Below are 23,648 nucleotides of genomic sequence, written 5' to 3'. Positions count from 1 at the left end.
CACCTATAAGGCGGTAAGATTTTTTGGCTCCCGAGGACTGCATTATATCGGGGTATAGGTGTAGTTTAATAAAAAATAGTTAGACACACCGAAAGAGATGGTTCACAGTATATCCGAATTAATTAGTTTTTACAAAAATATTAAATATTTGTAGGTCTGACACACACAAAAATAACCTCACACAAAATCTCTTTTGCTGTAAAGATGGAAATTTCATCATGGGTCAAATTTAACTTGACTATTTAAACAGCTAACCTTTTTCCAATATAATTGGACAGTTATTTTGCTAATTGTTTTTTTTTCCCATATGTGAACTATTTTGGTTTTGATTTAAAGATATTCTGTCTTTCTTTCTTGTCTTCCTTTTTTAAAAGGAATGTGGCAAGAATGATAATCTATAATTACATTGAAGGAATAAAAGCTAATAGAACTATTAATAAAAGTGCAATTTTGACGGCATTTACCCTCATAACCTTTGAAATGTGAAGCAGATATTTTCCACAGTAGTCTTTTTGTTACCAATCTTGGGAATTCTGAGGTATGAATTTGCTACAGAAACATATTAATTTTTTTTTGAATTACAAAGCCAGATGTCAGGGGTATTGAGACAAAGTATGTTCCCAGATCTACGTGCATGTACAATTTCATGCAAATCAGACTGAATCTTACTCTGTATTTTGCTTGTGTGGGCTAAACTGTCTCGCCCCCTACCAAAGCTCAGTAAATTTCCCCAATGTATCTGTGCAATCATAGACTCACTTGCCATGGTCCCCAAAATCTCCTGCTATGGCACAGATTGCTGCCCTACAGAGCAGTACCTAGCTGCTCCTGGGAGTGTGGAATACTCCTATGCAGGTTCCCCACAGCCAGCTTTATTTCCACCATGCACCAGACACACTTCCTTCCTGCTCTCTATCAGGATTTACACTCTTGGGGAATAAGGATGGATTTGGCCTTTAACCAGAAGTGAGAAAGTGAAGAACAAGATTTTTTCATGGGTTTAGCTAAATATTTCTTCATTAACGAGATGCCTGCTAAACTGATTCTTCTAGGAGATGTGGGAGCAAGTAGGTCTGTACCAAACCAGAGAGAGACCAGTTCTAATGGACCAATTTTTACACTGTTGTGACTCTCCTGACAACAGTGGGTAACTCCTGATTTACACCACTGTAATTATACAGGGCAGATAGCCCTGAAAGTAAAAAAAATTCCAATACTTGGCATTCTCAGGACAATACCTCAGATTCCCCATGAAGTTTGATCCTGTACAAATATTAGCAGTGGGGCTCATTTTCTAACTTAGCTCAAGTCAGTGCTAGGAGTGTCAATAAAAGTGATTTACGATAAAGATTTTGTAGCTGGGAACCAAATGTGCTACCACAGAGAGTGTTATAACAGAAAACCTTGCCATGAGGTGAGTGAGACATTTCAAACTGTGATAAGCGAACTCTCAATAACTGCCTCACTGGGAGCTTGATCTGAAGGGCTTTTAACCTAATGGAGTGTAAATTTGCTGTTGACTTTCTCATTTTGAACCAACATGTAGATAAGTGGATCCATGTTGTGCTCAAGAAATAGCTACAGCCTGCATTCTATAATCTGTCAAAATAATCATAGCATCTGCAGGAACTAGTTGAGTAAAAGTTTCTTGTCTCAAAAAGGAAAGTTTCCCATTGAATACACTCCAAACAAAACCCCACATAAGTGAAAAGCAATTTTACTTTGGAGCTTTCTTAGTCTCTTGTCCAAGATCAAGAGGCCAACTCTTCATTGCAGCATGACTACTTCAGGCTTTCCAATAGTTATGAGTTAATCAGGTGTCCTGGGCAATTCCTGCATTCTGTCTACCTAAATTCCTCCTGTAATTTCATTAGCATGTGTTACAGTATTCTTAATTTCCTGTCCTAAAGTATTATTAAATAGCTGCTGTATTTTACCCCAGTGTGTGGCAAAAATTGCACCTCTGTTTTAATAACAGAAACATTATATTTCAAAATGCCATTTCAAGCATCAGGCTCCAACCTGGAAAAATTAGGGGTGTCCTTCAGCCAGCTGCCTTGCCCTCCAAATAACAGGACTCTATCCGTCTCTGTAAGGACTTTTCTTTACAACCACCTGGTCACTACTGGAACTCCCCAACATAGGGCTGTCCTTGTATAGATATATTTCTCACCATGCTTTTCTGATAACTGGCTGCTGTTTGCTGTTATCTCTCTCTCAACTGTTAAAAATTCCTATTATGTTTTCTATTTCTCTTACTATTGAGGAGATGGCAGTCCTGCAAGGAGTTGAGTGCCCACTGTAAAGTGCTGAGTATATTTGATCTCAGCTTCCATTGCATGATTGGGCTCTGTGTGTATTAATATAAATGCCCTCTATTCTGCCCAGGAAATTAGAAATTAATCCCAGTGCTCTGAAAAGTTCAAATATAAGTATTACTGTGTAAATGACAAACCTGTAGTTTGATAATTTCACATTTCAGACTGGGTGACTCCCTGAATCCTTGGCCAAAAGCTCTCACAGATGTACAGTCATACTGTCGAACATCACACAATCCATCATTCTCCAGCTCTGTAATTTCTGGAACCTGATCTTTGAAGTAAATATCAGTAAGTGAAAGTCAACAAATTAACTGATTAACACACATTTAAACTATGTAAAGCATAATGCATATGTCTATAACTATACATATCTTAGAAGAAAAAGTAAACAATATTGCCCTGCCTGGTCTGTCTTCAGCATTTCATTTTGACTGGTTAAAATGTTTAAATGAGAATTCAGATACAATTTTAGAATGACAGAAATCTGGCATACAGCAGATATGGGAAAGAGATATACAAATACAGTACAACATCTTGTAGATCTAAGTTAGAGATCCAACCAAAGAAAGAAATTAACTGGAACGTTTTATAAATTTGAAGTTTCCTATTTAGCTCTACTTTTGATATTGAGTATGCAAGGAAATTTTCATGCTGCTAAGAAGTGGCTGGGCATGTGTTGGGTCTGTTTCTCATTTATAGTAACATACCTTTACACTCCTCTGGCAGTATAAAGTGTAACTGAGAATCAGGCCCTAACATCACAAATGGTAGAAATGGAAATGGATGGGGGAAAGGAGTCTACAGCTCAAACCTAACTGTTTTCTTTTTGATGCAGATACCCTCCTAAAATAGTTTGCTGTCAGGGAAGCAGCTCCTGCAAAATAAAAAAGTATTCTACTGCCAATTAATGATCAGGGCCCTTAAAGAAGTTAAAAATAGGCAATGGATATGTGTGACAGCTCTCCTTGACAGAAGACTGTGTGTGAAATATACTTCTCTCCTCAGTTAGTAGTTTAGATTGTATATTCAGTGACAGTCGTCACCATTTTAATTCTGACATGCCAGAAACTGAGTCTGTGGCTTGCCCTTGGGAAACAAGGAGGCAGGACAGATAACACATATAGCTGTTATTGGAATGAAGTTGTGGGATAATGAGTAGGCCCACTGTACGGAACGATTGTCTGTGTGCAAAAGCAGGGGAGAAAGGCAATAAAATGAGCCAGTCTGGCACAAAACCCAAGAACATTGTATGAGTAAATATTCCTGTATAGTTCTACTTACCAGACAACACACTGCAGTCATAGGAGCTAAAGCCTTGAAAACAGGCACAGCCCCATTCTACACACTGTCCATTACCACTGCAGAGATTGGGGCATTTTAATGCTAAGAGAAGGTCTTCAATTGACCCCTGAAATCCTTGTGTGTTGTAATTTATTTCTTCCAAAACCCTCTTTTCACATTCATTCTCTAACAGGGCCATGCCTGCTTCTGACCAGCTGAGATCATCCTTTAGCAACAGATCTTTAACACACATATCTACTGTATCCTCTATCCGCCTGCCAAGAAGAGCAGTGCAAGCTCTTCCTATGCTGGAGTTAGCTATTGTCTGCTTGCATAGTGCCAAGGCATTGGACTCAGTGAGGCCAGAAGGTGTGGGCCAAGAAGGAAAAAATTCTTGGTGTGTGTCAGGGATATGGTCCTCTGGAAAAAAATAGGTAAACCTTTCCAGGTCCATTTGGCTGAGACTTTGGAATGGAAATACAGAAAGGTATTCATAATAATGCTGGCGCTTCCATCTATTTCTGACAGGCTGTCTTTTGTGGAGATGGCTGTCACACTTCTGTTTATTTCTTCTACTTCCCAAGCTCAATGAGCCTTGTTTTTCTGTTCCAGTGTCTTCCCTTGAATTTATAGCTGTATGTGCTAGGGTTTGTGTGTGATGTTTGGTTTGATTAACAGACTGGTCTTCTCCTGACAGAAGAGCAGAAGAATCCTTTTCATGTGAAGATGCACGTCTGCTTAAGCGCCTGATAAGATCAACAGAGCTAAAATACTCAGCAGTGACATCCAGTCCTGGTATCAAAGAAAGAAACTTAACATTTTCACTTTCTTTGCAAGATGAAGCAGATTCTGTTTCAGAAACAGAATCCAATTTATTCACCGATTGATATAATCCAGCATCATCAACTGTGCAACTACAGAAGGGTGTTTTCTTGGATGAACTTAAAGAACCTGGCGTTTTGTCAAACAAACTGTCTCCTGGTGAAATTCTATAAAAGAAGGGAAAAGAAAAATGAATATACTGCAAATTGTTATATCGTTGAATTCTTTTATAGAAGTCCACAGTGTTGTTTATACCACTGGACCCTAGATTATAGTAGATACTGAATATCACCATATAGCCTTTCAAAATTTTGAGTGACCTATAGAAATTACAAAACCATGAGAATACATTTTGACAATATGATTGAAAAGCATGAATAAATGCATTGGTTTGTGTGGTACGGCTGGTTATATTGTTTAATAGCCTTTTAACAAATACTAAATAGCAATTAATCCTCAAGCATTAATTTGTCACATCAATAATTAGTGCCATAAGATAATTAAATTTCTATAGTTTCTTTCCATGATTAAATATCAACCTATAAAGCTAGGAAGATTTTGTAATAAAACAGGTTTTCAAAGTACGTAGGGGAAAAGCTGAATTGGAAATGAAGAATTTTCTGCAGGGAATTGATATTTGATTGAAGTAAATGGTTTTTCTTACCTCCACTCATTAATAAAAGTAAGATGAGCGTTAGAATTCTTTGGGATTTCGATCCCATTCACAGTGTGGTAGTCATTCTCTGCATCTCCATCAAATGTGCCGCAAAGTCCTAAAGTGTTCTTATAATCTGAACTGGGTGCCCGGAGTGTCACACTCATTCCCCATTCACTCACATCGGCACGAATGAAAGCTCCAGAAGAAAATGAGATCTAAAAATAGATTGATATTACCACAACAAATAGACACAACTAATTATTAGGTATAAAATATCAGACAACAGGGGAAACAAATAGGGAAGTGCCAGGTATATAGCAGTTAAACTCTTCATCTGACTAACCTTTCCAGAACTATTTTTATATTGTATCTCACAGTCAAACCCTACAAGCCAGTGTGGTGATTTCATGGCCACATAACCTTCATGACGGTCAGATATATTATACATTGTAGTCCTGTAGGACTTCATGGTTGTTAGCAGGAATAAAATGGAGGACCAACTGCTCCAAAAACACAAGGAGCCAGAGATCAGCTAAGCATAGAGAAGATCAAGTCACTCTATATATGCTGGCACCAGGGAAGGGGAGATACAGGTGCCACCAGAGGATCACCTAACACTGGGGTCATCCTCAACCTGGCTGTGCTGGCTTTAAGGCCAGAATCTGCTGGTAATATGGTGCAAAGTCACCTTCTACACATGAGAAGCTGGACCTAAATGTTCCAGAATATCTCAAGAGAATCTCAGAGTTTATTATTTTAGTTCAAACATCTCTGCAATCTATTTGAAAAGGAACGATGTGTTTTAAGAGCAAAATCTTCTGGATAGATGTAATAAGATATTTTAATAGATTAATATTGCCAGAAGGGACCATGGTGATCATCTAGTCTGACCTCCTGCATAACACAGGCCATAGGATTTCCCTGAATTAATTCCTGTTTGAACTAGAACACATTCTTTAAAAAACATCCAATACTGATTTAAAAATTGCCAGTGATGGAGAATCCACCACGAGCCTTAGTAAATTGCTCCAATGATTAATTATCCACACTGTTAAAAAGTTGTGTCTTATTTCCAGTCTGAATTGGTCTAGCTTCAACTTCCAGCCACTGGATTTGAATAGGGACAGTCTTTCAGTAGATAAAGTGACAATGTTTTACCCATAATTATTTTTCTTCAATGCTAAGCAATATTCATGCTAGTTTAATGCTTTATTAGAAAAAAAGTTGATAATTAAATTGCAGCAAGCAGGTAAAGAACATAATCATGCTTCATTAAACTGGTTTATCTCTTCTGTAATCAGAAACACTGAGCTCTAGGCAAAAGGAAAAATAAGGATGCTTGTACATTCATAGAAGAGCAAAAAGTGTTACTCTTGCATGGTAGATATTAGTAGAGGAGGTGACTGGCACCGGATTAGTAGCTGAAGCAAGGACATAGGACTTTACAACTCCTGGTTTTCACTCCCAATTCTGCCATTGACTCACTGAGTAAATTTGGGCAAGCTGGTTAACCTCTCTGTGTCTCAGTTTCCCTATCTGTAGAATGGGGATAATGATACTTTTCTACCTTATAGAGGTGTATTGATTAATTGATTACTATTTGGGCTCTTCAAATGAAGTATGCAATATAAATGAAAATCTGGCCACTTTTATTTCAGTACCTAAATGTGGATTTTGCCACCCACATTTGAAAATGTTGCTCTTGATTCTTAATTTACTAAAATTGTCATGCAGCTGGTATATCTAAACTTATAAAGCACGGAGGCCTAAACATTTTCTTTGTAATTCAGGCTTCAAAGGATAATCTCCTCTTGACATGTGTATGTAATTTCCAAGAGCAGTGGTGGGACTCATGCATGTGTTCTGGGAGGATATTTTATCCCTTTGATTCAATGGGATTAGAGCTGTAAAACAGGCTTTATTGTATTGTTTCACTACAGAAGATAACACAGGCTTTGGCAGTATGAATTGGCAGAAATACCTTCCAAAATGAGTAACACCACAGCAAATAAATTTACCACATACCGTGACTTTTCTTCCTAGATAGGATTCAGTGATCCTGATATTGCTTCCCATTATGTCTCTACTCTTTACAGATAAATGTGGCTGTGACTCATGTAGTTGACCGCTGCACATGTCAAATGCAATTATATCACTTCCTTCTTTGGCAACAAAGCCACAGTTACATGATGCTGGGAAGTGAAGGCTGCCACAGTCCCACTGGCGCACATGAACTTCAAAATCCCGAGATGTACTCTTATAGAGCACAAATGTTCCCGTTTTAAAATTATCGTACAACCTGGGAGCAAAAGAAAAGCATGTGACATCATCTTCACCTTAAAGTATAATAAAAAGCTGCAACATGCTTTGTCAAAAACTTTTCCTCTATAAGATACAAATTTCTAACACTTTATTTGCATTGTCTACTGTTTCCCTTCAAAGTTATCTCCATGCTCTAAGTAAGCCAAACATTAAAGTTAAAAATAAATTTAAAAAACCTTTTTTGTTCTAGAAATCAGCATAATGACTTGTTAAATGGAGACAGTTGTAAATCAAAAATTTAAAATAAGAGAGATCAGAGCATATTCAAAAGTAGACTTCGCTGGAGCTGCAGAGGGAGGTGCAGAACAACATCCTAGAGGGTGGAGGGATGGGCAGGTGGTGTAGAAGTGGGGAGTGTATGTATGTATGGAAAGATAGCCAGGAGGACAAAAGGGCATTACATCAAAGATTGGTGTCAAGAGAAGCACTTTCCACCCTTTGATATGGGAGCCGCCATTGCATGCCTCTAAAGGGTTAAATGATTTGAACAGGAGGAGCCTAAAGTTTCAGGTGGGGGGTGTTAGTGAAGTGTGTAAATACCATTTACAAAAATGGTTTAGAGGATCACAGACTTGGGTAAGGGTCAGTTTGAACTCAACAGAAACAGAACAGCAATGTGCATATTCTTGGAGACACAAAAAATGGTTTAGCTTAAATACAAGTCATGGCTTTTTTCTCAGGAGGGAATTTTCTGTTCCTACAAAGATAAGCATTCAATTTACTGGTATTCAATTAAACAAATGGAAGATTGTTCGGTAGCTAACAGTATGTCAGGACATATAATAGTGTCTGAAATTTAACTAAAGCATACACAGTGTTTGATTTTTGCTATATGCACAGTGCATATGTGGTTGGGGATGGCCACTCTACCGGGTTTGCAAGGTATAAGCTAGTGATTCACTAAAGACAATCGCCCTGTACTTCTTGTTCCCAGCTTGTAAATAAAGAGGTTGCATTGTTTTTTCCAAACCATCAGCCTCTCTCTTTTTGACAGCATGCTTTCAGCAAGAGAATGCCATTATAAATCACAAACAAGCCCAATCCTGCAGTATCTCCATGGTTAAATTGCCCATGGAAGAGAAGTGTCCTGTGAAGCTAACTCCCACTGAAGTAGGAACGACAGAATCAAGCTCATTGTTTTGTTTGTTTTTTATTGCTAGTAACATAAGGCCCTCTGTGATGAACATGCTAATAAAATCTACTGCTCATGTGAGACTGTGCTGCAATACAGTTGGACTCAGGGAAGGAATCTCTAGCCCCAATATACACTGTAGGGCCATCCTGTAACTGACCCAATCCTGGTAAGAGAAGATGCATTTCTCCCTTCCTATATGGGGTTCACTCTGTGTCTCCATACTATGTGTGGATGAACATCCTTGTTTGGGGGCCACATGTTCCCTTCTGCTCGGCCCTGTTACCCTGACAAGAACCAATGGGGAATTTTTTTCTGTGGTGCTCAGGAGGTGCATAGTTTCTCCTGCATGGATTCTCTTCTGCCTTGACCCTCCCCATGCAGTGGAAATGCCATAGAGGAGGGAAAAGTACAACAGAACTTGCACTCATTGAGGGCACAGAAGCTGCTCTGTCCCTGTGTGAAAAGGCTTTGTGGTGATGTGTGAGAGGCAGCTGGGTATATGACTGGCTCAAACAGCATTAACCCATACAGCACTTTTCTAAGTAAATTATAGGTAGTTGCTAGGAGACTGTGCTGATGGAGTGGCTGTTCACGGTCTCAACCTCTCCCATTCAGCCAATCCTCCTGAAATGTGTGTGTTTTATTGTACACATATAGAGAGTGTGAGCAAGAGATACAGGTAGCCACCATTCCTCTGCTGGCATGCTCCACCACAGCCACACTTCAAGGGAACAATACAATTTGCTTCACTCTGTTGCCATGCAGCGAAGAAAAGCATTTTGTCTTTAGAAATACAAATAATAGAAGCATTACTATGAAGCCTGTACAAACTGAAACATGTTTATCCCTATTGTTTTGGGGATGAATGTGTGGAGGAGAGGGGGGAAATGTACAATAAACAATTTAACAGTGTTGCTAATATAAGTTCATGAAATCACTTATAATTAAACGTAGCAATCCAGTGATTACCTGCCATCAAATGTAATTATATGTGGGTCCGTAAATGAGTAGCAGTAGGCAGAGGGAAGATCCTTTATTGTAATCTTCAAAACAAAGAGATTCACAGTAAGTAACTGTTATCAAGTCAGGCAATACATTCCATAATCTATGTACTAATACTAATATCACATATTAGTTACTGATCTTAAAACACCAGTTTGCTTTATAATAAATCCATTCTCAAATCTCTTTCCAAATTTCATTTTTTACTATTCTCAGTGGTCATGTTAGCTTTAAAATATTAATATTTTTTTTAATTCAAAAGACAAATAGTTCCATTCAAATGAAAATGTTAAGATGGAAAACTACTCCATTAGAAATTACAGTGTGACTCAACACAACCCATTGAAGCCAATGGAGGTTCAACATTTTATACCAGCTGAGGTGCTGGCCCTATCTTTTTTAAAAGATTTTAATATGGGTTTTCAACCTGTATGCCTTCTGGGATGTAGCGGTTCCACAGGAAATTGTCACTTAATATAGGTTCCACCATAATCTTGGTAACTCTGTCTCCATCCTGAGCAAAATCTGTCACAGCAGTGAAATGAACAATAACCTGGCTACAGGTTCCATTAATGCAGGGTTTCTGAAGAAGATCCACATCACAAGAAGAAAGAGCCAAGTTTAAGCCTAGCTGCTCTTTACCTGTTTTAATGAAAACCAATCATTAGTGACTCATTTAGAGGAAAAATCAAATCAGAAGATTTTTTTCCCTTTAGTGTTTGCCTGAGTAGACAATAAACATTTTGCTGGTACTGTGTAAGTAAATAATGAAAGAGTAAGGCCTTCTACTTTCCTGATATTTTGGTAATGCTAAAGCTACCTGGATCTCCATGCACAGATAAGCTATTGGTCTTGGATTCTACATCTATAATCATATACACAAAACCACAAGTCCAGTCCTACGGTCTTTCCCCAAGCAAAACTTTCATGGAAGTCAACAGGAGTTCTGCTTGACTGCAGAAAAAATATAATAATGGCTAAGAGTTAGGACTGCAGGACTAAGTGCTATATTAGTTAAGAGCAATGCAATGAGTCATGGAGAGAATCCTTCATTCTGAATTTTCTTTGCTTGCACTGGCTGATGTGACAAAAATAGCAATGTGCAAACACAGGGTCCAGTCCTGTTCCCATTGAAGTCAATGGCAGGGGGCCTGATGGACTGCCCATTGGAGTCAATTGAAAGCCTTCTATTAATTGCAGTGGGTGTTGGATCAGGCCTTTGCTTCCCAAGACCTTGAATGGAAGCAGATTTGACCTATGACTTTTTTGTGCTACTATATACTATATAACATATCACATAATTTATGACAACGCCAAAAACACCTGAAATCTAGAGGGAAGGTTTAGAAATGCATATTCAAAGTGGGAAACTTAATAAAAATTAGGACAATACTTACCTTCATCAATAGTATTTAATTTTAATGAGATTTTGCAGTCATTTTCAAGTTGGCTAAATTTGGGACAAGGAATAGGAATTCTACTTTCTATTGTCAGTCTGTATTCTCTTCCATCTTCTGATATATTCAGTGACTCAGGATGCAGCTGGCATATAAAAAAGCATGCTAAGAATGCAAATTTACTTGAGATTATCTTACCGTGTGAACTACCGTAATAACACAAAATTGCATTTTCTGTATAACTTTTGAAAAGTTAAAATACAGTTTTTACAGCTGTATAAAACAAATATGTTGTCTATAAAGTTGTCTCCTAGTGAAAGCAAAATCCTGAAGAAAACAAAACATAATATTTCCCCTAGAACCTGTCTCTGTAAACTAGCAATATAGATCCTTGTACACATAAGAGAATATAGTTAGGGCTAATTTACAAAGAAACCTTAAATTGGGCTATCAATATAGGGTCCAATTGTGCATGTAAAATTGTGTGGAAAAGAAAATATGTTTACATTTTACAAAGCACACTGCAGAACTTAGCAGAACATGGGGCTAACATGGGTCCTGATCCTGCAGAGATTTATGCATGTGCTTAACTTTATACACTGTGAGTAATCCCACTCACAGTGCATAAAGTTAAGCATGTATATAAGTCAGTGGAACAGTCCCTAGGGGGGCCATCTAGCTGGCATCAGTAACTGCAGAGGCATAAAAGTAGCTTAAGAGGCACCTTTGGCTCCCCCACCACCTGTGGAACTTGAGCTCAGCAGAGTTGAGCTTTGTTACTTATTAGTTCACTATCAATCCATTTGGAGTGTCCAGTGATCATACATTGTCTTGTTGCTTACTTGGTCCCACCTTCTCTTCATTTAGCATCTTTAGCAAGTGTGATTAGAATGAAAAAGCACAAAAGAAATAAAAGCATTTGAAGTTGAGTTCTTTCATCATCTACTGATGCTAGAGTATTTAATAGGCAAATAATCTTTTAGAATACATGCACTATTACTACAACTGTAATTAACAACAATAATTAGAAAAGCTTCTGTTGCAATAGAGTAGAATATTGTTTCCTTTCCAAAGTACCTTAATGCCAGCAAAAAATTCACTGCTCTCAACAGGTAGGCTTTGTATATCTGTTTTTTCCAAGAAAAAAGTAGAACTGCTACAGAAGATCTGTGAACAAAGGTAAAACAGGAGTAAGAGAGCAACAGTTTTTTGGATGACCATCTGGCCTATGTAGGATTGGCAATTTACCATGACTACTAAGCAACTGGCCTTCTGATTGGCTACTAATGCAATGTCACTACCAAACAGCCCAGGTAAAATGGTAGGGAAATGTTTTTACATCTTTTATTTTTTGGAGGGGGGTGCAGGGGTGCTGGAACAATTTGTATAGTGGGTGTACTGAAAGCCATTGAACCAAATTGTAAACCCTGTGTATGATGGAAATCACTTCAAGCCAGCAGCACCCCCAGCACCCCTAGTTCCAGCACCTATGGAGGGGTGAGGAGAGAGCATTAACCCTCATTTTAACATTTATGGGTAGAAAGCATCTTGTTTTTCAGGGATTAACACCTCTGTTCTTATAAAAAGTACTAGGGGATCTGAGGTCTTGATCCTGCTTCCACTGAAGTAATGACATAACTTCAATTGGTTTTAATGGTGCAGGACCAAGCCCTTAATGTTCGTGAGTGGTCAAGTGTTTCACTTTACATCTAATCAAAAAGACAGATCCTCCAACAATACACTGCCCTGACCATCATATTAGGGCAGTGGTTTGTTACTAATTCAGGAGGAGAAGAGCCTGGTGCTGAATCACCAGTACCACTTGCTGCAGCAGCTAGGCGTTATAGGCTCTTACCTACGTACTGATCCATCCCAAACTCACTTAATTTACAAACTCACAGTAGAAGGTAGCAAAGATGCAAGTTCAAACTAACAGGGGCACAATGCACACTGTACATAGACTGACAGCCCAAGACCATGATGGCAATAATCACTACTGATGTACCCACGAGGTTTCTGCACTCATATTGGCATCACTGATTATAAACAACAACTGGAGGCACAGTACTGCTGCCAAGAAAATGTATATAGAAACACATTGGTACCCTGCCTTTAACATTTACCGTTGCTATCTGCTGAGCATATATGAAATGATAGGTTGGTAAATAAAATGGGCATTGAGGAAAATAATATATTTACAAATATACAAAACGATTCTATTAAACATACCCTGTCTCCGAGTCTGAGGTTTATGCCATCCAATTCTAACAGTGAGAATGCCTGAACTGTTGTCTCTCGTCTCAGTTCTTCTTTGAAGTCTTCAGAAGCAAGCCTGGACCAAGTTACAATAAATCCCACTGAACGATTTGTGAGAGGAACATCAAAAGTACACCTTAAGTAAACACTGGCTTCAACCAACTCTGCCACAACTTCAAGAGAAGTAGGAGGTGGTGGTGATGAGGATGGAGATGATGAAGGAGACAGTCTACCTACCACAAAACATACAATGTACAAATAAAAACAAAACAAAAACATAATTTGTGAATTTCATTCTGAGGAGAATCAATATTGGTTTATGTTGACTGAACTCACATTGAGAAAGTTTAAATATCAGTTATAAAGGCAAGAACGTTTACTCTTTCCATATATAGACTTCTTTTGCGATTACATTTTATAAAGTCAGTGAAATAAAGAAAACTGGTGAGAATCACAACAAGAAAAAATATATATTTTTTCCTTTTGCTAGTTATTCAAATAAGAAAAGTCCTTTTTTAGATATTGATTATTCATAGCCTGGAGAGAAGGGTGAAAGAATTAAAGAAGATTTGCTATTTTCTTTATAAGAACATTTGGATAGCAAAACTACCACTGCTTCAAGAGAGGGGAGGGGAGGAAGGTAAAATGGAGTGAAATAAAAGCCAACAACAAAATCTTGCCAGAGAGCCAAAAGTAACAGACAAATCAATTCGAATAGCTGAGAGGAACAATCACTTAGCCTGTAAACAAAACTAGGAATGGTCTAAGTGTAGTGGGACAGTATGCAGGCAGCAGAGTTTGCAAGGAAAGGGGTGTTGTTGAGAGCCAGCATTTAGGTATGAAAGGAATCTTCAAATCAAAGTAACTTGTAAATCAACATTATTAACCATTATTATTACTTATTTAGTACTTGTGTATGGATTCATAATGTGAATCACATTTTACACAGCAATTACAATCTAAGGCCCTGCAAGAGATCACATGGAGAGACCTTAGGTCCCCAAGGATTTCCACTGAAAACATTGCCAGATGCACATGTGCAACCCCAGATTTATAAAAAATATAAATATAATAGATTATGGCTAAACAGAAATATTTATTGAGGGTACATCTACACTGGAGCCCCCCAGTCCCCTCCGGCAATGGAAAGTCCTAAATATGTTGACAGTATCCCTTTCACGGATAGACATTGAGATGTGTATTTAGTATAAGTGCCTGAAAAATCACTAAAAGCTCAATTTTTATTATAAAACTACTAAACCTGAAAAATAAGTTTAATATTTTAATGTTCCTTTCATAATGCCTCAGACCCCAAGCGGGAAAACCTACACTGCTATTTTTAGCCCTGTAGCGAGAGCTCCGTGAGCCCAAAGCAGTTGACTGGGTCTGAGGCTCACTGCCATAGTTGTTTTGTTTTGTTTTGCAGTGTAGACGTACCCTGAGACACAAGCTGTTTCTTACCTGATCACTAATGGTGCTGTTTTAATTTCTTCTAGGCAAAAGGACAAGATACTTCATTTACCAACAACAAACGTAAAAAATATAACAAAATCTTGAAATTATTAGGTCCTGGTTATAAAGAAAATCATGAAAGTCAAGACAAAATACTTACTACTACAGACACCTTGAGTTTTCACTTCCCCAGGATCACATGTTTGTGGTTTTGCTTCTGAAACAACAATAAAAAAGTTGCTTAAGTACTATATCTATAAATAGATTAATTATACACCAGCTCTTAAAATATTGCTCCATGTTAAGTAATGATAAATATAATCAAAACACTAATTAAAGGCTAACTCTGGTATCTGCAACCAGATCAATCCTCGCAATCAGGATCACACAGTACAGTGATGGGAGTCAGTACAAAACCCTAAGATGGGCAGATCAAATAAATAGGTTGTGTTAAGGGGCAGGGGCATGGAGCACCCACACTGCCCTCCCACACTGGCTAATACAGAGACTGTCTTTCAGCGTGTACCTCTGGATTTTGGCTAGTGACTAAGCAGGAGCTAAAGCACACTCCTGAATAGGGATGCTTTTCTGAATAAAAGCCTAAATGCTTTATGGAGTAATTCAGACCTATGACTCAGCTGAATTCCATGTAGATTAATTTTGAAAAATGATGGCCTAAGAGATATAGCATTTGTGCAATTACCATTGTGCAATTTGTGTAATATGCAGCAAGCAAATCTCCCCTGACTCTTAATAGGTACAACAGCAGTGGTGCCTTAACTAAACATGAAAATACTTGTACATTTGGAAACATTTTAAAAAGCACCTAGTCAATCACAAGGTAAAACAGAAAAACTGAGATCCAACCACACTGAAACACTCATGAGTTAGCAAGAATGGGGAGCAGATTATGCTACTCCATAATCCAATGTTACAAAGTTTGTATTTGATTCTCATCCCACACTGGTAAATACTTTTTGAAAACTGGCATTTTGCAGCTGTCAAGTGCTAACGAGGAAACAGTTAGCAGACAAGGCAGCAGGAAAAGCATAAAAGTAAAAAAGACTTTGCTTGTATGCTTCCAGTTATTAGGAAGAGACAGGTTTCAGAGTAGCAGCCGTGTTAGTCTGTATCCGCAAAAAGAACAGGAGTACTTGTGTACTTTTAGGAAGAGACAGGTATTAGTAATGGCGATTTGATCATTAGAAACATAGATAGATAGGTTTGTGATGACCGGGAGAACCACATGGTGACTTGCCTGCCTGGTGCGAAGGTTGCGGATCTCTCAAGACATCTAGACAGCCTTATGTGTAGTGCTGGGGAGGAGCCGGTGGTCGTGGTACATGTAGGTACCAATGACATAGTGAGGGATAGGAGAGAGGTCCTGGAGGCCAAATGTAGGCTGCTGGGTAAGAGATTGAAGTCCAGGACCTCCATGGTAGCATTCTCTGAAATGCTTCCAGTTCCACACGCACGGCCAGTTAGACAGGCAGAACTGCAGGGTCTCAATGCGTGGATGAGACAATGGTGTAGGGAGGAGGGGTTTAGATTTATTAGGAACTGGGAAAACTTTTGGGAAATGGGAAGCCTATACAGGAAGGATGGGCTCCACCTAAACCAAAATGGAACCAGATTGCTGGCACTTAAAATTAAAAAGGTTGTAGAGCAGATTTTAAACTAAAGGCTGGGGGAAAGCCGACAGGTGTGGAGGAGCACATGGTTCAGACAGAGACATCCCTTAGGGGAGGATCTATTAATGGAGATTCTCTATGTTCTAGTTAGGAGAAGAGGATGCAAGATGATAAAATATAGGTAGGATCTGATGAGAAAGAGTCAAATGAAAAAAAGTCTGATTCAATTACACCATCTAACGGGAGACAGCTAAAAAGTGACAAGTTTTTAGAGTGCGTATATACCAATTTTAGAAGTCTAAATAATAAGATGGGTGAACTAGAGTGCCTCATATTAAATGAGGACATTGATATAGTAGGCATCACAGAAACTTGGTGGAACGAGGATAATCAATGGAACATAGTAATACCAGGGTACAAAATATATCGGAAGGACAGAACAGGTCATGCTGGTGGGGGAGTGGCACTATATGTGAAAGAAAACATAGAATCAAATGAAGTAAAAATCTTAAATGAACCAAACTGTACCATAGAATCTCTGTGGATAGTAATTCCATGCTCGAATAATAAGAATATAACAGTAGGGATATATTACCAATCACCCAACCAGGATGGTGAAAGTGACTGTGAAATGCTCAGGGAGATTAGAGAGGCTATTAAAAAACACCCTCAATAATAATGGGGGATTTAAACTCTCCCCATATTGACTGGGTACATATCACCACAGGATGGGATGCAGAGATAAAGTTTCTTGACATCTTAAATGACTGCTTTTTGGAGCAGCTAGTCCTGGAACCCACAAGAAGAGAGGCAATTCTTGATTTAGTCCTAAGTGGAGCACAGGATCAGGTCCAAGAGGTGAATATAGCTGGACCACTTGGTAATAGTGACCATAATATAATTATATTTAACATCCCTGTGGTGGGGAAAACACCACAGCGGCCCAACACTGTAGCATTTAATTTCAGAAAGGGAAACTACACAAAAATGAGGAGGTTAGTTAAACAGCAATTAAAAGGTACAGCACCAAAAGTAAAATCCCTGCAAGCTGCATGGAAACTTTTTAAGGACACCATAATAGAGGCTCAACTTAAATGTACACCCCAAATTCAAAAACATAGTAAGAGAAACAAAAAAAGAGTCACCGTGACTAAACAACAAAGTAAAAGAAGCAGTGAGAGGCAAAAAGGCATCCTTTAAAAAGTGGAAGTTAAATCCTAGTGAGGAAAATAGAAAGGAGCATAAACTCTGGCAAATAAAGTGTAAAAATATAATTAGGAAGGCCAAAAAAGAATTTGAAGAACAGCTAGCCAAAGACTCAAAAAGTAATATCAAAATTTTTTTAAGTACATCAGAAGCAGGAAGCCTGCTTAACAACCAGGGGGGCCACTGGACAATCGAGATGCTAAAGGAGCATTCAAAGATGATACGGCCATTGCAGAGAAACTAAATGAATTCTTTGCATCCGTCTTCAGAGTTGAGGATGTGAGGGAGATTCCCAAACCTGAGCCATTCTTTTTGGTGACAAATCTGAGGAACTGTCCCAGACTGAGGTGTTATTAGAGGAGGTTTTGGAACAAATTGATAAACTAAACAGTAATAAGTCATCAGGACCAGATGCTATTCAACCAAGAGTTCTGAAGGAACTCAAATGTGAAATTGCAGGACAACTAACTGTCATCTGTAACCTATCATTTAAATCAGCTTCTGTACCAAATGACTGGAGGATAGCTAATGTGATGCCAATTTTTTAAAAGGACACCAGAGGTGACCCCACCAATTACAGGCTGGTAAGCCTGACTTCAGTACCAGGCAAACTGGTTGAAACTATAGTAAAGAACAAAATTGCCAGACACATATTTGAACATAATTTGTTGGGGAAGACTCAACATGGTTTTTGTAAAGGGAAATCATGCCTCACCAATCTACTAGTTTTCTTTGAGGGGGGCAACAAACATGTGGACAAGGGGGAGCCAGTGGCTATAGAGTATTTAGATTTTCAGAAAGACTTTGACAAGGTCCCTCACCAAAGGCTATTAAGCAAAGTAAGCAGTCATGGATAAGAGGGAAGGTTAAAAGATAGGAAACAAAGGGTAGGAATAAATGGTCAGTTTTCAGAATGGAGAGAGGTAAATAGTGGTGTCCCCCAAGGGTCTGTACTGGGTCCAGTCCTATTCAATATATTCATAAATGATCTGGGAAAAGGGGTAAACAGTGAGGTGGCAAAATTTGCAGATGATACAAAACTATTCAAGATAGTTAAGTCCCAGGCAGACTGTGAAGACCTACAAAAGGAGCTCTCAAAACTGGGTGACTGGGCAACAAAATGGAAGATGAAATTCAGTGTTGATAAATGCAAAGTAATGCACATTGGAAAACATAATCCCAACTATACATATAAAATGATGGGATCTAAATTAGCTGTTACAACTCAAGAAAGTCATTGGAGTCATTGTGGATAGTTATCTGAAAACATACTCTCAATGTGCAGCGACAGTCAAAAAAGCTAACAAAATGTTGGGAATCATTAGGAAAGAGATAGATAATAAGACAGAAAATAACATATTGCCTCTATATAAATCCATGGTATGCCTACATCTTGAATATTCTGTGCAGATGTGGTCGCCCCATCTCAAAAAAGATATATTGGAATTGGAAAAGGTTCAGAAAAGGGCAACAATAACGATTAGAGGTATGGAGCATCTGCCATATGAGGAGAGATTAATAAGACTGGGACTTTTCAGCTTGGAAAAGAGATGACTAAGGGGGGATAGGACAGAGGTCTGGTGTGGAGAAAGTAAATAAGGAAGTGTTATTTACTCCTTCTCATAACACAAGAACTAGGGGTCACCAAATGAAATTAATAGGCAGCAGGTTTAAAACAAAAGGAACTATTTTTTCACACAACGCACAGTCAACCTGTGGAACACCTTGCAGAGGATGTTGTGAAGGCCAAGACTATAATAGGGTTCAAAAAAGAACTAGATAAATTCATGGAGGATAGGTCCATCAATGGCTATTAGCCAGGATGGGCAGGAATGGTGTCCCTAGAGTATCTGTTTGCCAGAAACTTGGAATGGGGGACTGGGGATGGATCACTTGATGATTACCTGTTCTGTTTATTCCCTCTGGGGCACCTGGCATTGGCCACTGTCGGAAGACAGGATACTGGGCTAGATGGACCTTTGGTCTGACCCAGAATGGCCGTTCTTATGTTCTTATGAAAATATGACAAAACTCAGGCCATGTCTACACTAGAGAGTTTAAAGCGGCACAGGTGTACCGATGCAGCTGCACCACTCTAAGATCTCCCATTTAGCCGCTCTATGCTGACGGGTAAGAGCTCTCCCATCAACATAATTAAACCACCCCCAACAAGCAGCAGTAGCTATGTTAGCGGGAAACACCCTCCCGCTGACATAGCACTGTCCACACTGGCTCTTCTGTCGGTGTAACTTACATCACTCGGGGCAGTATTTTTTCACACCCCTGAGCAACATAAATTATGCCGACAAAAATGATAGTGTAGACATAACCCCAGTAGAGCTGCAGAAAAAAGTCTTTGGCTTCAAAACGCGCTTCAGGCTCAGAGCACACATGTAGCTACCCTTTACTAGCTACTGCTGCTACTCCCCTACATCAGTTTTAATAATGGGAGTTTGTGTGCCATGGAATCCACTGACCAGATCTCTAACTGGTGTCTCACACCCTCTTCCTCCTCTTCATGAAGAATTCATCCAAACAAACACAGGATGCAAAGTTGTCTTGCATGGGCTTAGTTACTTTCACACTGAAACTACAACATTTCTGTTCTCTTTGCCCTTATCACACCCCAGAAACGAGGCTTAATAGTTAGTTCTCTGTGTATATGGGAATAAGTAAGACCATAGTGCCAAATTCTGATACACCTACTCCCAAAGGGACAAATCTAATGCCCACTGATGTCAATGCAAAGACCTAAACATGTTAACAGTATCCTTTTCACTGATGGACACTGAAATATGTTTTTGGCATAAGTGCCTTAAAAAAGCACTAAAAGCTCATTTTTTTAAATATAAAACTATTAAATCTTCATGGTAAGTTTAATATTTTAAATGTTCCTTTCAAAGTGTTATCAATTTACTAAACAGCATTAAGCCTTTTAGGTAAATGTACTTCTGTTATTTTTTTGCAGTTCATTACCTTCTCTTTAGGAAAGAAATGTCTCTGAGTTTAACCTAACACTGAAAATGTATTCCAATATTTAGCATGTTTTATACTATAAAAATAAATGGTGTATTACCCCATACACATTCAGAAATTTGTTTGTGTAAGATGAGTAAATAAATTACACTGGGTAATGAAAAATGTTTGTACTTTAACAGTATATTTTCCTTTATTTGTTTTTTAAATAAAAGCAGTTGATTAATTGTCATAATTATTTCTTCCCTTGTGTAAATCAATAAATGTGAATAAATGATTATATTTTACTACAGAATGAAAGTACTCCATTTCCTGATAATGAAAGATTTTCTTAAATTCTTTAATTAAAATGCTAGATCACATTTTGAAAATAAATTTTGACCCTTGAAGTTTTAGTTCAAACAAATACATTTCAGTAGAAGAAACTTTTCTATTAGCAGAGTCATCAGATGTAAATGGAAGTTTTCTAATCTATTAAGTCATGTCATGAGGTACACTCTCTACTAGGGTGCCTTCTCCTGGCTGTTCTGGAAATTAGCTCCTTCCAGGTCCGACACCCCCTTCCGTCGTTTGTCCATGCATCCCGCAGCACCTCTCTCCCTCTCTCTCTGACTCGGGTGCTCCCTCTTCATAGCTTGGCCCTCTAGCCAAGTAACTATGTGTTTTCCCCCATCCAGGGTATCAAAGTCCCAAAGGACAAACCATCCCAGGCAGTCTCCAAATCCATTGCCCTGACTGTGCCACTTCCTCAGTGGCTGGTAGGGGAACCCAGGCCTGTCCTCTACTCCCGGTTCCAACTTAGGGACCCTCTAATCAGCAGCCAACATCTGCAAGGTCTCACCTTGCTGCCATTTCGCTAAGCCTTTTCCTACTGTGCCTCTCTCAAGCTTCTGCTCTATCATCCTTCTGGGTAATCCTTCCTTCATGTCCTGGATACACAGGGTTCCTATTCTCCCCCTAGATTTCCTTCCTTCCCTCACCTATGTCCAGAGAATGACTATAGACTCCCTCACTGCAGCCCTTTTTTGCTGCCATCTTCTTGGCTTTATACTAAGCTCATCTGTTCCTTCTCTGCTGGGCTCCATCAGCAATCCAGGGTTACTTAGGCCTCCTAATTTCCCAGTTGTGATCTATACACTTAACTGGCCCCTTCTCAGCCTCATTAACCCTTCCTAAGCTAGTGTGGGGTGAATACCACATCAAAGTTGTTTGTAAAATAATGTGATTTAGTGCATTAGCAGATCTGTATTAATTTAAATAATATATAAGGAAGCGGTTATCAACCTGCGACCCGCGGACCGCATGCGGCCCAATTAGCATACAGCTGCAGCCCAGCTGTGTGCAAAAAAAAATTCAGAATTTGCTGCTCTGGTCTGGCAGGAGCTGGAGCTGGCTGAGGGGGAGACAGCATCTTGCAGCCTGCACCAGCGCTCCTGCCAGCAGGGGGCTGGTGAGTGCCGCAGTGGGGTAGGGGGCTGGAGAGTGAGTCTGTGGGTAGGTTTGGGGCGGGGTGCCTCTGGGAACTAGGTGTTTGCCTCAGGTTTTGGGTGGGGCTCTGCTCCTGGCCCCGCTTCTCGTGTGCTGGCTGCCGGCCCCACTGGACACTCTGCTCCTGGCCCGGTGCTGGGGATCCCGGGCGCTACCAGCCCCGCACCGCGGAGTTCGGTCCCAGCTCCTGCTGGCACCACGCAGCGCGATTTGGGGTCCAGCTGCCCGGCCTGTACCCAGGGCTCTACTCTTGGCCCTGCTCTGGGTAGGGGCTCTGGGCATAGGGGACGGTGGGCAGTTTTAGGGTGGGGGGGCTGTGGTTCTCAATCTGCGGCCCACAATAATTAACAGGTTGAGAATCATTGCTACACGGTAAAATATCTGTACATTTTCATACATGATAGATTAGACTACTCTGATTTGCTACTAATGCAGTACATTAGCACAAATTCCTAAATTCTAAGGGTATGTCTACACTACGAGAGTAGTTCGATTTTAGTTAAATCGAATATGTGCAATCGATATTAGAAAGTCGAACGTGTGTGTCCACACTAAGGACAGTAATTCGACTTTGTCAGTCCACACTACCGGGGAAAGCGTCGACATTGGAAGCAGTGCACTGTGGGCAGCTATCCCACAGTTCCCGCAGTCCCCGCTGCCCATTGGAATTCTGGGTCGAGCCCCCAATGCCTTCTGGGGGGAAAAAATGTCTCGAGGGTGCTTTTGGGTAACTGTCGTCATCCAATCGTCACTCCCGCCCTCCCTCCCTCCTTGAAAGCGCCGGCGGGAAATCAGTTCGCGCACTTTTCTGGTCAGTGACAGCGCGGACGCCACAGCACCGCGAGCATGGATCCTGCTGCGACCATCGCCGCAGTTGTGGCCGTTGTCAACGCCTCGCAGCTCATCATGCACCTTTCACAGAGGCAGATAGAGAGAAATCAGGCGAGGAGGCTACGGCAGCGGAGTGAGGACCTGAACTCCGAGAGCAGCACACGCCTGTCAGAAACCACGACACCCAGCGCCGAGGACATCACGTTTGCAATGGGACATGTGGATTTTGTTGAACGGTGATTCTGGCCCGGGAAACAAGCACGGACTGGTGGGACCGCATAGTGCTTCAGGTCTGGGATGAATCCCAGTGGCTGCAAAACTTTCGCATGCGGAAGGGGACTTTCCTGGAACTTTGTGAGTTGCTGTCCCCTGCCCTGAAGCGCAAGGACACCCGCATGCGAGCAGCCCTGACTGGTATTTACTTGGAGAAGCTTACTGACTCGCTGTGATCTCAGCGAAACCAATATCCCCATCGTTATAGCAGCTTGCTGCGTGCTCCACAATCTCTGTGAGAGCAAGGGGGAGACCTTTATGGCGGGGTGGGAGGTTGAGGCAAATAGCCTGGCTGCTGATTACGCCCAGCCAGACAGCCGGGCGATTAGAAGAGCCCAGCGGGACGCGCTGTGCATCCGGGAGGCTTTGAAAGCCAGTTCCAGGACTGAGCAGGGTACCCAGTGACTTTTAAGTTTGTGGACACAGAAGCTGAACTTGCCTCAGTTTCTTTACCCAGTTACCCCCTTCACCCCCTTCCCAAAAAATAAAATCTGTTCTGTTTTGCTAATGAACACCGTTGTCTTCATTACTCTTTTCGCGGGAATGTTTTAAACCTGGGTTTAGTATTGTGATGCTAATGATGCTTCTAAACTGCCC

The 23,648-nt window shown here is 40.1% G+C and overlaps 1 protein-coding gene across 1 annotated transcript in view; it reads right to left on the bottom strand.

Moving 5' to 3' along the window:
• VWDE (von Willebrand factor D and EGF domains) overlaps positions 1-23,648 on the bottom strand; it is a 69,709-nt gene that overhangs the window by 23,764 nt on the left and 22,297 nt on the right. The window contains exons 4-13 of the mRNA XM_024206098.2: positions 14,807-14,863; positions 13,168-13,427; positions 12,016-12,105; positions 10,939-11,083; positions 9,969-10,183; positions 9,509-9,582; positions 7,108-7,381; positions 5,089-5,297; positions 3,603-4,591; positions 2,456-2,592 (exon numbers count right to left, since the gene is read on the bottom strand). Of these exons, the coding sequence (XP_024061866.2) occupies positions 2,456-2,592; positions 3,603-4,591; positions 5,089-5,297; positions 7,108-7,381; positions 9,509-9,582; positions 9,969-10,183; positions 10,939-11,083; positions 12,016-12,105; positions 13,168-13,427; positions 14,807-14,863 (2,450 nt within the window). The remainder of the gene's footprint in view (positions 1-2,455; positions 2,593-3,602; positions 4,592-5,088; positions 5,298-7,107; positions 7,382-9,508; positions 9,583-9,968; positions 10,184-10,938; positions 11,084-12,015; positions 12,106-13,167; positions 13,428-14,806; positions 14,864-23,648) is intronic.

This window comes from Terrapene carolina, unplaced genomic scaffold, assembly GCF_002925995.2.
Source record: "Terrapene carolina triunguis isolate 2854851 unplaced genomic scaffold, T_m_triunguis-2.0 Scaffold84, whole genome shotgun sequence".
In the NCBI taxonomy this organism is placed as follows: domain Eukaryota; kingdom Metazoa; phylum Chordata; order Testudines; family Emydidae; genus Terrapene; species Terrapene triunguis.
The sequence above is the reverse complement of the archived record's forward strand: the minus strand, read 5'-3'. Positions and strand labels throughout refer to the sequence as shown.